Source organism: Bos indicus x Bos taurus, chromosome 14 (assembly GCF_003369695.1).
Source record: "Bos indicus x Bos taurus breed Angus x Brahman F1 hybrid chromosome 14, Bos_hybrid_MaternalHap_v2.0, whole genome shotgun sequence".
Taxonomy (NCBI): domain Eukaryota; kingdom Metazoa; phylum Chordata; class Mammalia; order Artiodactyla; family Bovidae; genus Bos; species Bos indicus x Bos taurus.
In genome coordinates this window covers 77,675,594-77,690,765 of record NC_040089.1, presented here as the reverse complement: position 1 = coordinate 77,690,765, position 15,172 = coordinate 77,675,594, and the positions used below count along the sequence as shown (strand labels likewise).

Sequence of the window (15,172 nt, the reverse complement as noted above, 5' to 3'; positions counted from 1 at the left end):
CTGTAGAAATCTTTTCTAAAACATTCCCTCAACATTCAATTTATTTTTTAATCTGTAGTTTTTATAATAATTTTAAACCATATTGAGTTTGGAAATAAGACATTTAAGATTAAGAAAAATAATTGTTTTTTTAATAATGATTTATTTTCTGTAAAAATGAAGTGTTTACAGGAAAGAGAGGAACAAATCAAAATATTACATGAAAAAATCACTGAAATACAAAAATGTACTCAGGAACAACTTGAAGAAAAATCTTCACAACTGGATGAAATAGTTGAGAAACTAGAAAGACACAATGAAAGAAAAGAGAAACTAAAACAGCAGCTGAAAGTGAAGGAATTAGAACTTGATGAAATCAGAAAAGCTTACAGGTATTATATAGTATTTCCTATTGAGAAATAACATGTGGCTTAATAATTTCATGTAACCGGTTTTTTTTTTAATTATTTCTTTTCATATTAGTACACTTAATCAGAAGTGGCATGATAAAGGAGAACTTCTATGTCATCTTGAAATGCAAGTAAAAGAAGTGAAAGAAAACTTTGAAAACAAAGAAAGAAAACTTAAAGCGGAAAGAGACAAAAGTATTGAACTACAAAAGTAAGCATTAAGTCCTGAAGTATGTGGGATATCTTTTTTTTTTTGCACATTAAAATGATGTATATCAAACCAAATTTATACCGAAGGTATTCCAATATCAAATGGCAAATTTCAACAATGCAAAAACCACAATTACCTTTGCACCAACCTATAAGATGTTGTTCTAAGTACTGGTGATCCCTGGTCTTATAAAGTTTATTTGCTTTTTTTTTTTTTCCTACGCTTTTTTTTTTTTTTTTTTTTTAATTTAATTTTATTTTTAAACTTTACAATATTAGTTTTGCCAAATATCGAAATGAATCCGCCACAGGTATACCTGTGTTCCCCATCCTGAACCCTCCTCCCTCCTCCCTCCCCATACCCTCCCTCTGGGTCGTCCCAGTGCACCAGCCCCAAGCATCCGGTATCGCGTGGGATATCTTTAAAGAAAACCGAGTATTCTTGCCTGGAAAATCCCATAGGCGGAGGAGCCTGGTAGGCTGCAGTCCATGGGGTCGCTAAGAGTCAGACACGACTGAGCGACTTCACTTTCACTTTTCAGTTTCATGCATTGGAGGAGGAAATGGCAACCCACTCCAGTGTTCTTGCCTGGAGAATCCCAGGGATGCGGGAGCCTGGTGGGCTTCCGTCTATGGGGTCGAACAGAGTCGGACACGACTGAAGTGACTTAGCAGTAGCAGTAGCAGGCATGAGGAAGGTAAAAACATTTTGGACATGGTTATTTGCCAAGCACTTAATTTCCATTCCATCTATAAAATGATTAATTTCCATTCCATCTATAAAATGATTATAATAGTTCCTCCCTTAATATTTGATGGAAGTTTAAACTTTGTGTATGTGTGTATTTATGTATGTGTATGATTTGTATGGGCTGTTTAGCATTTAAATAGTGCTCGATGCATAGTAATTGCTGTATATTTAGTTTTTATTACTAGAATTACTGTTTTCAAATTCTGTTTGAATGGAAACAACTAATATTTTTGGCTGTTGTATGTGGCATTGTGTGTGGAGTTTTGGCTTCCCTGGTGGTTCAGCACTAAAGAATCTGCCTGCCAATGCAGGAGACCAGGGTTCAATCCCTGGGTTGGGAAGATCCCCTGGAGAAGGAAATAACAACCCACTCCTGTAGTCTTGCCTGGGGAATCGCATGGACAGAGGAGCCTGGCAGTTCATGGGGTTGCAAAGAGTTGGACACAACTTAGCGACTAAACAACAACATGTGAAGTTTAGAGGAAAAAAATCACTGACTACCAGGGACAGAGAGCTTCTGAAGAATCTAAAACAGATGTCGGTAGCAGTTAGCCTGCACCAACGAGGATGAGAGCTGATTGTAAAAAGGGGAACAAATCTGTACACATATGCCATTGTTATATGGATTTTATAAAATACTCTAGAGGAAATGAGGGTTTTACCTTATAAACTATATGACTAGACTTGTTAAAATAATTTAAAGTTAACTGACCTAAAAAACAGGTAGCATGGTTTAGTGACCAGTTCTCATGTCAAAATATAGAATGGTGTAGATAATGTGGCATGTAGGTAGCCCCAAAATTTCATATAGAGGTAGGTTCCCCATTATATCAAATCTAATAGAACCTCGAAATTTGATTTTTCATATTTTAACTCAATGTAAATGAAAAGGTGAAAGGTGTTATTATACACCCCAGAAGTTTTAATTGATAATACAGTCCATTGTCTGCTAATGGACCCTGTTATACTTTGCTTTACAACCAAACATTAATGCAACGAAACATTGACTTAGAGCCTGTTTTCTTTCCTGCTGGTCATAGCTTTGCAGTATGAAGTCCTTTTGATCCTAAAAGACACAATCATTTCATATAACTAGAAGTTCCTAAACTAAAACCATAAAGCCTGACAATTTTTAGAATCTCTTATATTGTTTATTGTGTTTTTAAGAGCAAAACAATAAAAAGGCCTGATTTTTACCTTAATGTTCTTATGACTGAGATTGGTAGGTATGATTTTTAATTTAATAGAACTTCAATAAAATAAATAAATCATTGATCATAAGAAAGATTTTATTTGCAAAGGTTTTTATAACATATAAGTTGATTATTTCCTTATATCTTACTTTGAACCCAGCAGTAATTTTGTGAGATTAGCCAAACAGGCAGGATTATTGTGTTATAGTTGACAGACTTTAAATCCAGAGGTTGTGAACTTGCCCTTGGTCACATAGCTACCAAATGTTGCAACTGGAATAAAAGAAAGACTTTTGATTGATGATCCTAATGCTGAAAGTTTAGTCTCCCTCACCTGTGCCCAACGAAGTGTCAGAGACAAGAGTTTTGGGTGATGTAGAAAAGGATCACTTTGTTGCTTTGCCAGACAAAAGGGGACGCAATAGACTTGTGCCTCAAACCCTGTGTCCCAACATGGGAGGATTTGGCAAGTTTATAGCAGTGGTTCAGGGGTGGAGTTGCTGTTAAAGAGTAGGGTATGTGCAGGGCCTGTACTCTTTGGATCGGGCCTAAGGTGGTCTTCTCCCTAATCTCTGCATCCCTTCCCTTCCCTGATAAGTGTCTGTTCACATGTACCCGTTGAAACTCAGGAAGTCTTGGAGGCTGGAATCTATTCCCTGCAAACAAGAAACGGGGGACACAGAAGGGTTTCCGTGCCCAGGAGCACAGTTTCGGTCCTAATGTTCAATCCACTGTTGCAGTGGTCTGTGCCAAAACCAGGAAGCTTGTTCATTATGAGCTTAACGTTTTTAATAAAATTATTAATATTTAATATTAAGAAATGGGTATTTTGCTTATAAGAAACATGTAGCACTGAAATTTTGTAAATACTGTTTATATGTTTATTAACATAGGGTTTTATCTGATAAGCATAAACACAGGAAGATCAGACATACATGCTTATAAACTTGAACCTGCCTATAGTATAGACATTGTAAATTATTATCATACTGCTAATACATGGAGGGAAAAGAAATTGACAGCATCTGTGAAGATGCTTATAAAGCATATCCTTAGACTCACAAGTGAGAACCAGTGTATCCTAACTTTCAGAGGATAATGTAACAAACTTCCACTTATGTTACCCTACTCTAAACTGTTACTAACAGATTCTGTTGGATGATGAACTAATAACTTTAGTTACCCAAGATAGTCTTTTGCTATTCAATGGAGTTATGCTCCCATTAAGACATGAATATGAGTGCTTCCATGTTAAAAAAAAAAATCCTAATTTTTATACATCCAGGTAGATATGTGGTTTTGTTTTGTTTTTAAGGGATGCAATGGAAAAGCTTCAAAGTATGGATGATGCCTTTAAGAAACAAGTTGATGCAATTGTTGAAGCTCATCAAAATGAAATAATACAACTGGCAAATGAAAAACAGAAATGTATTGATTCTGCAAATTTAAAGGTACTGTAAGTAAAATTCACTTTGATAATCAGTATTAAATTGTTATAGCTAAGTAAATTGTTATCTTCAACAGTGATAAGGAGAAAAGGCAGCATGATTTAACGACCAAATAGATACGAAGAATGTTACTAATACACTAATGAAGCCAGACCAACATGTTGGTAATACTTAGATTAGTTGTAGAATAGAATTTTAATGAAACCAAGATTATAAATTTGATCCTGAAATGTACCTGCTCCATGAGCTCTGGATAAAAATTTATATATCCTTCACCAATTTGAGCTGGAAGCCCTTTTGGTTACACATAGGCAAGGTGAGAATGTGAATGTATTAAGTACAATCCATTACTGCCTTGGACAAGTTCTCAAGGATTGTTTTATTATGAATTAGGGTTCAAACTGTCAAGTTTCTCATTGACAAAGGAATGGGTATAGGATGATACTGAATGACAGGGAAACATCAGAATTAACTTATGAAGCTTTACTAATACTTATGTATGAGCTTTCCCCTCATACTTTCATCCACTAAGACTAGGTTCAAACCTGGATATTTTTAAAACTCAACAGGTGATTCTCATGTGACTCCACTGTTAAGATCCACTAAATGAGACAGTTATGAACTTTCATTTTTCCCAGATTTTGAAGTGTTAATAAGAAACACATATCTTTAAGACTGGAAATTCAGAAATCAGCAACTAGAAAAGGAAAAGAGTTAATAGAAAAGGAAAGGTATACTAAATATTTTATAATCAAGGTTGTGTAGTTAAATGACATTAAAGGAGCCTGTATAACCAGAAAGAGGGAGTTAGGTCTTTGAAAATAATCACAATTAATAAAGAAATACAGTTGGTTCAAAATTTAGTTATTTCAGTGCAGTGGCTGTTTCATATATTTAAAATCTACTGAGTGTTGAACAAGAGTACACTAGGTATTATTAAATAAGGTATGATATTAGGCCTTTAACTCAAAGCAAAATACTGTGTTTGATTTTGGACATCTTGCCATTATGATGTAATATCATAGGGAGGTGTTTGTTAGGGAATTAGAAAAATGGCACCAAAGTTTAAATGTGGTAAGACTGAAAAAAGGCATTACATACAGGTGATCACTTAAGTTAGGAGAAATGTTAATTTTTAAAAGGAAAACAATCAGGAAGTCTATATTAGAGATTAGGAAGAGGGAAGTAGACAGATAGGGATGGCCATATTGGTAGTACCCTCAGGAATGTTGTATAAGAGGAGAGAGAGTTTCAAGCAGAAATTAATAGTATCAAATACACTGAATCCTAGGAGAATAAATATGAGTTAACAGTAAATCATAAAATTATCTCTCAAAAAGATAATAATGTGTAACCACCAGCAGCAGTTTTAGAAATGCAGTGTTTAAAGAGTTTCTTTGGGAAGGGAGGTGATTGCAGTTTTGAAAGTTTGTAAGGATAAGTCAAGAGTCATGATTTGACATTCATAAGCAGCATAGGACTGCTTAGGAATGAGAAAGCAATTGAGTCAGAAGATTAAGTCAGAAGACTGAGTTTCATCCAGATATGCTACTGAGAAGTACCACTACCTTGAACAAGTTTTCTGAACTATAAAATAGAGTTAAATTATCATGTGTTCATTACAAGAGCCTATGAGAAATAAATGGATAGTACACATGTGAATATTTTATATATAGTATGACATTGTTTTCCATATTAGTATTTGAATAGGTTAACATTTTATTAACCTCTTGCTTTAAATGAACATCAACATCACAAATTATAAAATATATACAAATCTTTTACTTTCTGCATTTTTAAAAATGCATTTTCACTGAGAAATTTAAATGTTATAAAATGTACATATTGATTTAGGTCCATCGAGTTGAAGAAGAAATGCGTGGACTTCTGGAAGAAACATGCAAGAACAAAAAAGCAATGGAAACAAAAATTAAGCAACTTGCTTTTGCTCTAAGTCAAATTCAGCAAGAAATTTGATGGTTCTGAGAACAAATTTAATTGAAATGGATCGGCAGGCCTATTGTAAAAATGATTAAATATTGTAATAGTAGTAACTGCTGTGACTTTGAAATGTCTCTTTCTACACATTTCATTCTGATTATATTTTAAAAGACTTTTGATCAAGTATTAATTGTATATGTAGGTTTTTTTATAATAAATTGTTGACAATTATGTGTATTAGAAAAACCTATCAAAATAACTAGACTTAAAACACTTTTTCTTGTTTCTGTGCTATACATTGTGTGGTCATTACACATTTGCCTATAAGTATGTTAATGGAAATTTAGTATTTTGACTACATGAGGGAAAGTATTTTAATACTGTTAACCTTACTGTGTTGATGAACTAATTATATTTATTGGTTGTCCTTCAGTTGAGGTAGCTCCATTCTTTTAAAATGCTCATAAGTGTAGCCAAAAAATATTTTAAATCTGTATAAGAGATGTGGTATTTTTAAGAATGCATATATATGTCTCCACATCACTCATAATGACTCCTTTTTAGTTAGTTTATGAGAATTCTTACTTTACAACTTAAAACACTTTTATTCCATTTCATATCAGTTCATTTATTCCTATTTCAGTTTTGTCATCTCTTATGTTCCTGTGTATGCAGAACAAAGATCTGAATACTATTCTCCTTACTATTTCTGAAAGAAAGAGAATATAATACCAAACTCTAACTAATAGCCAGTGAACTATGTTTTTTAAAATTAAATGCAATCAGAAAAAAATGTAAAGAGAGGGCCCCATTTATTACAGGCAAGGTTTATACTGAAATCTGTGGGACATCAAGCATATCAGCACATAATGGGAGCCTATAGGGAGATGGGAGGACATAAGAAATATTGGGGAAAATAATAGCTGGAACCTTCCTTAATTTGATGAAAAAGACAAATCTACATGTTCAAGAACTTCAGTAAAACCCAGGATAAATAAACACAAAGAAAACCACACCTAGACACTTCACAGTCTAACTGTTGGGGGAAATCTTGAAAGTAGCAAGAAAATATGATTTAATGTAAAGGAATAATTAACAGTTGAGAAATTTCTCTTCTCATGAGAAATAATGGAGACTAGAAGGCAGTGAAGGACATATTTTAGGTACAGGAAATAACAATAAGTTGAGAATTCTACATCCAACAAAATTATCCTTCAAAATAAAATGCAAAACACACTAGATGCAGTGGGCTGACAAAGTTTTCAACAACAACAAAAAAATCAGCTAAGAATTCTATATCCAGCAAAACTGTCTTTCAAATGAAGCCAAAATAAAGTCATTCTCAGGTAACAGCTGGGAAATATGTTCCTACCAGACCCACTTAACAAAAAAGGCTGAAGGAAGTTCTTACTTCAGATCCTTTCAGAATGTGACCCTAAAGTAATTTGAATACACATGAGAAGAAGAAAGAAACAGTCATAAAGTGAAATATATAATTATACAAAAATATAAATACATATTTTCCCTTCATCCCTTAACTGATTAAAAAATCAAAAAATATAAAATAATGTATATAATTGTATTATTGGGAGTAAAACAAAATGTAACATTTCTCCATATCAGCACACAGGTGGATGGAAGCAAAGCTGAATTGGGAAGTAAGGAAATAGGAGATAGTAACTTGAAACCCATAGGAACAAGTGACAATAATGAGTTGTAAATATGAAAATTAACTATGAATGTATATTTGCTGTCCTACTTGGACTTTATATAAAACAAACAGTTTCATAACAAAAAGTGGAAGAAAATAGAACTAAATAGAAACATTTCTATATTTCACTGAAATTGGGTTAGTATAAATCTGTTGTGTATATAAATTTGTGACATCATTAAGGATGTAACTCAAAATGTATAACCAAAAAATAGTCAAAGTGAATTAAAATGTTACACTAGAAAATATTTGTGTAATACAAAAGTAGGAAAAAGCAATAAAGTATTAAGCAATTTTTAAATGCAGTAAAGAAAACAAGATAGAAAACAGTAAAATGGCAAAGGTAAATTTTAAAATTTGCATAATTTAACTATATCAATAATTACATTAAGTGTGACTGGATTAAATGATCCAATCAAAAGAATAGATAGGAAAACAAGATCCAACTACATAACACTTTCAAATATGCAAATAGATTGGAAATATCAGTAAAAGGATAGAAAAATAACGTAAACAGTGACCATAAGAAAGACGGAGTGACTATACTAATATCAGACAAAATAGACAAAAATTGTACTAGAAGAAAAGAGATGAAACTATGTCAATTCATCAGGGATAACAAGTATACACATGGATACACCTAACAACATGTTCCCCAAATTCATGAAGAAAAACTAATAAAAGACTTGAAGGCGGGGGGTGGGGTGGGGGACATTATTCAATAGGAACACAGACCCTCCCTGGTGGTCCAGTGGTAAAGAATCGACCTGCCAATACAGGGAGCACAGATTTGATCCCTGGACCAGGAAGATCCCATGTGCCATAGTCACCTAAGCCCACTCGCCAGAGTTGCCAGAGTTACTGAGCCTTGCTCGAGTTGGTGAACCACAGAGTTACCAAGCCTTGCTTGAGTTGGTGAACCACAGCTACTTCAGCCCAAGTGCTGCAACCGCTAAGCCTGTGCACTTTGAGCCCAAGGTCTGCAACAAGAGAAGCCACCACAGTGAGAAGCCCATGCACTGTGACGAAAGTAGACCCCGGTCCCCGCCACTTAAACTCCATGCTCAGCAACAAAGACCTGGTACAGTCAAAGAAACAGTAAGAAAACAGTTTCAACAATAGACAGAACAGTGAAGCAGAAGATGAGCAAGAAAATGGAAGACTTCAACAACACTAAACCTACTAGGCCTAACAGACAACTGTAGAACACTTTAAGAACAGAATCTTCACATCTTCCGAAGCGCACCTGGAACCTTCTGCAGTATAGAGGAGACGCAAGATCAAAAAGCAAGCCTCAGTGGATTTGGGATTATTGAAATCACACAAAGTAATACTTTGGCCACCTGATGAGAAGAGCTGACTCATTTGAAAAGACCCTGATGCTGGGAAAGATTGAGGGCAGGAGGAGAAGGGGACGACAGAGGATAAGCTGGTCGGATGGCATCACCGACTCAATGGACATGGGTTTGGGTGAACTCCGGGAGTTGGTGATGGACAGGGAGGCCTGGCATCCTGCAGCCCATGGGGTTACAAAGAGTTGGACACGACTGAGCGACTGAACTGAACTGATGCTCTCTGAACACAGTGAACTGAAATTAGAAAAGAAAAACAAATTTGGGAAATTTACAGTGTAGAAATGAACACTACTGGATCAAAGAATAAATCACGAAATTAGAAAAATTCTTTGAGGCGAATGGAAATAGAAAATACGAGATGTAGCTAAAGTAATTAGAAGGAAATTTTTATCTGCAAGCAACTATATTAAAAAAGAAGAAATATTTGAAATCAACATCCTAACCCTCCACCTGTAGTGTTAGTCACTCAGTCGTGACCAACTCTGCGATCCCATGTACGATAGCCCAGCAGGCTCCTCTGTCCATAGAATTCTCTAGGCAAGAATTCTGGAGTGGGTAGCCTTTCCCTTCTCCAGAGGATCTTCCCAACCCTGGGATGGAACCTGTGTCTCTTGCATTGCAGGCAGATTCTTTACCATCTGAACCACCAGGGAAGCCCCTCCACCTATAAGATACTGAAAAGGAGGAAACTAAAGCCAAAGCAGGCAAAATGAAAGAAAAAATAGAGCAAAAATTAATGAAAGAATAGAAAAAAATGCATCTAAATTTTTGACTTTGAAATATTGACAAATCTTGAGGTAGATGAATTAAGAAAAAGCTTTAATCACTAGAATCAAGAATGAATATAAGGAAATAACAGTAAGAGTGGGAGGAAACTTTGGAAGCTGATGAATATGTTTACTTCCTTATGGTCATAATTTCATATGTGTATACTTATTCCCACTCATCAAATTGTGTAGATTAAATATGTGCAGCTTTTACATGTCAATCATACCTTAATAAAGTGGTTTAAATTTTTTTTTAATTCCATTGACAATAAATTTTAAACAAAATTCTTGGGTTTATATTTAACAAAAGTTCAAATCTCATACTCTGAAAACTACAAAACATTATTGAAAGACAAATATTCATGGAATAGAAGACTTAATATTGACAAAATGGTAATTCTCCAAATTCATCTACAGATTAAATGCAATCCCCACCAAAATCTCAGCTAGCTCGCTTATTTGCATAAGTTGACAACATGTCTCTGAAATTCATATAGAAATTCAGGGAATATAGGCCAAAACAATCTTCAAAAAGGAAAAGGTGGAAAACTCACACTCATTTAAAAATTTAACTAGAAAACTACAGGGAAAAAGCAGTCAAGATGGTAGAGTTGAGGGAACCTAAGCTCACCTCCTCTCAGGAGCACCCCAGAATCACAACAATCTGCAGAATAACCATCATTTTTTAAAAAGACTGAAACCTACCAGAAAATATCGTCTACAGCTAAAGACATAAGTAAGGAACCAAATGAGACTGGCAAGAGAGGCAGACCCATGATATAATCAAATCTCATACCCACAAGGTGGGCCACCCACAAACTAGAGAATAATTGTATTACAGAGGTTCTCCCACAGGAGGGAGAGCTCTGAACCCCTCATCAGGGCCCCCAGACTGGGAGTCCAGCACCGGGAAGAGAAACCCCCAGAGCATTCAGCTTTGAAGACCAGTGAGGCTTGACTGCAGAAGCTTCACAGGGTTGGGGGGAAATAGAGACTTCATTCTTAAAGGGCACACACAAAATCTCACGTGTACCAGGACCAACAGAGAAAGCAGTAATTTGATAAGTGCCAAGGCTAGGCCTACCTGCTGGTCTTGGCGGGTTTCTTAGGGAGGCAAGGGGCAGCTCTGCCCCGCCCTGGGGACATAAACAGTGATGGCAGAAATACAGGGGAGTGTTCATCTATGTGAGTTCACTGGAGGCAGACATCTTGCTTGGATCATTAGACTTGGCCCCACCCAACAGCCTGTAGGCTCTAGTGATAGAATGCCTCAGGCCAAACAACACAGCCCCTCTGGTCAGCAGACAGGCTCCTCAAGACTTCCTCAGCCCAGAGCCACCTCTAGATATGCCCCTAGTCATGGTCCTGCCCACCATGGAACCAAGACCCAGCTCTACCCCTGAGGGGTAGGCACCAGCCCCTCCTGCCTAGAAGCCAGCACAAGCCTCTCAGTTCAATCACTCAGTTGTGTCCGAATCTTTGCGGCCCCATGAACCACGGCACACCAGGCCTCCCTGTCCATCACCAACTCCCGCAGTTTACTCAAACTCATGTCCATTGAGTCGATGATGCCATCCAACCATCTCATCTTCTGTCGTCCCCTTCTGCCCTCAATCTTTGACAGCATCAGAGTCTTTTCCAATGAATCAGTTCTCTGTATCAAGTGGCCAAAGTATTGGAGTTTCAGCTTCAGCGTCAGTCCTTCCAATGAACACTCAGGACTGATCTCCTTTAGGATGGACTGGTTGGATCTCCTTGCAGTCCAAGGGACTCTTGAGATTCTTCTCCAACACCACAGTTCAAAAGCATCAATTCTTCAGCACCCAGCTTTCTTTATAGTCCAACACTCACATCCATACATAACTACTGGAGAAACCATAGCATTGACTACACAGAACTTTGTTGGTAAAGTATGTCTCTGCTTTTTAATATGCTGTCTAGGTTGGTCATAACTTTTCTTCCAAGGAGCAAGCGTCTTTTAATTTCATGGCTTCAGTCACCATTGGCAGTGATTTTGGAGTCCAAAATAATCAAGTCTGTCACTGTTTCTACTGTTTTCCATGAAGTGATGGGACCAGGTGCCACGATCTTAGTTTTATGAATATTGAGCTTTAAGCCAACTTTTTCACTCTCTCTCACTTTCATCAAGAGGCTCTTTAGTTCTTTTTCACTTTCTGCCATAAGTGTGATGTCATCTACATATCTGAGGTTACTGATATTTCTCCCAGAAATCTTGATTCCAGCTTGTGCTTCTTCCAGCCCAGCATTTCTCATGATGTACTCTGCATACAAGTTAAATAAGCACAAGCCTCTAGACCAGCCTTAACTACCAGGAGACAGATACCAGAAGTAAGAAAACTAAAGTCCCAAAGCCTGCAGGCTGAGTCCGCACATGCAGGCCAGACACTTTCCTGGGACCAGCTGGCCCCTAACCTTTGGATGACGGGAGGAGAGGACATTGGGGCCACACAGGAGGGCCAGCAGGGACAGTCACTTCTCCAAGGTAGAGAAACATAAAAATGACTCCACTGTTAGAGGGTGTGCACAGACTCTCATATACTCGGGACCCAGTGCAGAAGCAGTGGTTTGAAAGGAGCCTGGGTCAGACCTACATGGAGATCTTGGGAGAGTTTCCTGGAGAGGAAGGAGGCAACTGGAGCTCGCCCTAGGGACTTAGACGCTGGCAGAAGCCATTCTAGGGAGTTCATTTCTACCTCATGGACACTGATGCTGGCACGTGCCCATGTGGAATCTTCCCTCAGTTCTTAAGACTCAGGACCCAGCCCTGCCCCTACCCACCAGCCTACCGTCACCAATACTAGTGGGCAGGCACCCGGCCCTGCCCACCAGTGAGCCTGCTCTAGCCTTGAAACCAGCCTCAGAGGCCAGAGGGCTAATCCTAACCCCAGGACAACTGAACCCCCATGGTCTATGAACCCAGCCCACCTACTAACGGTCCAGCACAAGCCCTGGGATGGGTGGGCCTCAGCCTCGCCCACCGGCAGGCCCACCCAAGCTACAGAACACGAGAGGGGTGTCAGGAACCAGTGCTATCCAATATCAGCTCTGGGACTCCACGGGCCCTGCAAGTGGGCCTCAGGATGTGGTTATGCCTATGAAAAGGTTAGCACTAGCCCCAAGTTCACCCACCAGTGGGCAAGAACCAACCTGGAATTTCTTGGAAACTGACCCAGCCCACTGCACTGGTGAGTGAGTATTAGTCCTCTGAGCTTCTGCACCCAGCCACCTCATGACCTGGTCTCAACAACCAATCGTCAGCAGCCTCCACACAAAGCAGGGCCCGGCCACCAGCTGGACCAGGGACTAACCAAGCCTACCAGACTGCTTATAGTAGTCAGCCTGCCATAACAGAAGGACCCTAGCAGCCCACATCGAGGTACCCCTAGAGCATTTACCTCTTGTGACAAGAGGGGAGAAGACTACTGGGACTCATAGCTGTGTCTTCTACAAGAAGCTACTGCTGGGAAATATAAGCAACCTACCAAATACACAGAAATAAAACATCTAGTCAGGCAACATAAAGTGACAGAGGAACATGTTCCAAATGAAGGAACAAGATAAAACTCCAGAAAAAGAAGTGGAGATAGGCAATCTACCTGGAAAGAATTCAGGACGAATAAGTTTTAAAGATGATCAAAGAACTTGGTAAAGAATGGAATTCTTTAGTGCAGAACTAGAAGTATTTAACAGCAGAGTTAGAAAATACAGATAACAACCAAAGATGAATATAATAACTGAAATGAAAAATACACTAGAAGAAATCAACAGTAGACTAAATAATACAGAGGAATGGATCAGCAACCTGGAAGAGAGGGTATTGGAAATCACTGATGCTAAACAGAAAGTTGGACTATAAAGAAAGCTGAGAGTGGAAGAATTGATGCTTTTGAACTGTGGTGCTGGAGAAGACTCTTGAGAGTCCTGTGGACTGCAAGGAGATCCAACCAGTCCATCCTAAATGAGATCAGTCCTGGGTGTTCATTGGAAGGACTGATGCTGAAGCTGAAACTCCAGTACTTTGGCCACTTGATGCAAATAAGACCCTGATGCTGGGAAAGATTGAGGGCAGGAGGAGAAGGGGACGACAGAGGATGAGATGGTTGGATGGCATCACCGACTCAATGGACATGAGTTTGAGTAAACTGCGGGAGTTTGTGATGGACAAGGAGGCCTGGCGTGCTGCAGTCCATGGGGTCGCAAGAGTCGGACACGACTGAGCCACTGAACTGAACTGTACTGAACTGAAGCCCCTTTGCCCAGTCGCAGAATCCACCTCCCGCCCCGCCCCTTCTTGCCCCGCCCATCCTTCTCGCCCCGCCCAGCCTCCCGCCTCGTCCCCTATCGCCCCGCCCCCCATCGTCTCGCCCCGCCTTCAGCGAAGCGCAGCGGGCCGTGCGTCACTTCCGGCCATTTAAAGGCGGGCCCCGCCCCCGGCGCGCCGGCTCGCGCTCGCACCCCGCCCCCGGTCGCGGCCCCCTCATCACGGCCCGGGGCTTGGGGAGGGAAGGGGAGGGGCGGAGGCCTCAGGTGGGTGGGCGCCGCGCACCTGTAGCTGCCGGGAGCCGGCGACCCTTCGTCCCGCCCTTGGCGGGCGGCGACGGCCGCGGCCGCCCGGGGTCCGGCCCGGCAGGTGGCGGAGCGCGGGGACGCGATGGCGGCGGCCGAGCCCGCGAGCTGCGCGCCGCCCGGGGCCGGCAGTAGCCGGCACGAGAAGAGCCTGGGGCTGCTCACCGCCAAGTTCGTGTCGCTGCTGCAGGAGGCCAAGGACGGCGTTCTGGACCTCAAGGCGGTGAGCGCGGGCCGCGGTCTCAGGAGGAGGAAGGGCGGGCCGCGGGGTGAGGGGCGCGGGGCGTGAGCCGGGGCCGCGCCGCCGACAAAGAGCCGCGGCGCCCGCGTGGCGTTCACTTCAGCGCGCGGGGCCTGGGCCGGGCGCCCGGGGGGTCTCCGCTGGTGCGGACTGGCGGCTATTGTAGGAGATTCCTGTGAGGGCGTCCGTCGGTTGTTGAAAACGCAAGCAGGCAAAACCCGAGTTTGCCACCTCTTCTGGATGAAACAAACAAAACGTGAACTCTTCAGTCCTCCTCTTAAAATAAGAACAGTAAATAAAAGCACCTCTCCCTCTTACACTTCTTGTCACAATCCTGGTGACGAAGAGGGATGTTTGATTTGTGAGTTAATTTGGGATCTGAAGCAAGCAAGCAAAACCGGTGTTTGCCACCTCTTCTGGATGAAACAAAAAAGTCAACTCTTCAGTCCTCTTAAAATAATAATAGTAAATAAAAACTCCTCTTTTACACTTTTCACAATCCTGATGACTAAGAGGGATGTTTGATTTGTGAATTAATTTGGTATCTGAAGCAAGCAAACAAAACCCGAGTTTGCCACC

General features: G+C 40.1%; 2 protein-coding genes across 5 annotated transcripts in view; both read left to right on the top strand.

Annotated features, from left to right (window-relative positions):
- The window catches only part of LRRCC1 (leucine rich repeat and coiled-coil centrosomal protein 1), a 44,347-nt gene extending 37,669 nt beyond the window's left edge, over nucleotides 1-6,678 (top strand). For all 3 annotated transcript variants that reach the window (XM_027561637.1, XM_027561638.1, XM_027561639.1), the window contains 4 exons: nucleotides 163-371; nucleotides 463-600; nucleotides 3,859-3,994; nucleotides 5,846-6,678. In XM_027561637.1, coding sequence (XP_027417438.1) covers nucleotides 163-371; nucleotides 463-600; nucleotides 3,859-3,994; nucleotides 5,846-5,968 — 606 coding nt within the window. In that variant the 3' untranslated portion in view covers nucleotides 5,969-6,678. The remainder of the gene's footprint in view (nucleotides 1-162; nucleotides 372-462; nucleotides 601-3,858; nucleotides 3,995-5,845) is intronic.
- Nucleotides 6,679-14,344: 7,666 nt separating this feature from the next.
- E2F5 (E2F transcription factor 5) overlaps nucleotides 14,345-15,172 on the top strand; it is a 35,895-nt gene continuing 35,067 nt past the window's right edge. The window contains exon 1 of one of the 2 annotated variants that reach the window (XM_027561633.1): nucleotides 14,345-14,575. In XM_027561633.1, the coding sequence (XP_027417434.1) occupies nucleotides 14,438-14,575 (138 nt within the window). In that variant the 5' untranslated portion in view covers nucleotides 14,345-14,437. The remainder of the gene's footprint in view (nucleotides 14,576-15,172) is intronic. The other variant, XM_027561632.1, reaches the window with a different exon arrangement.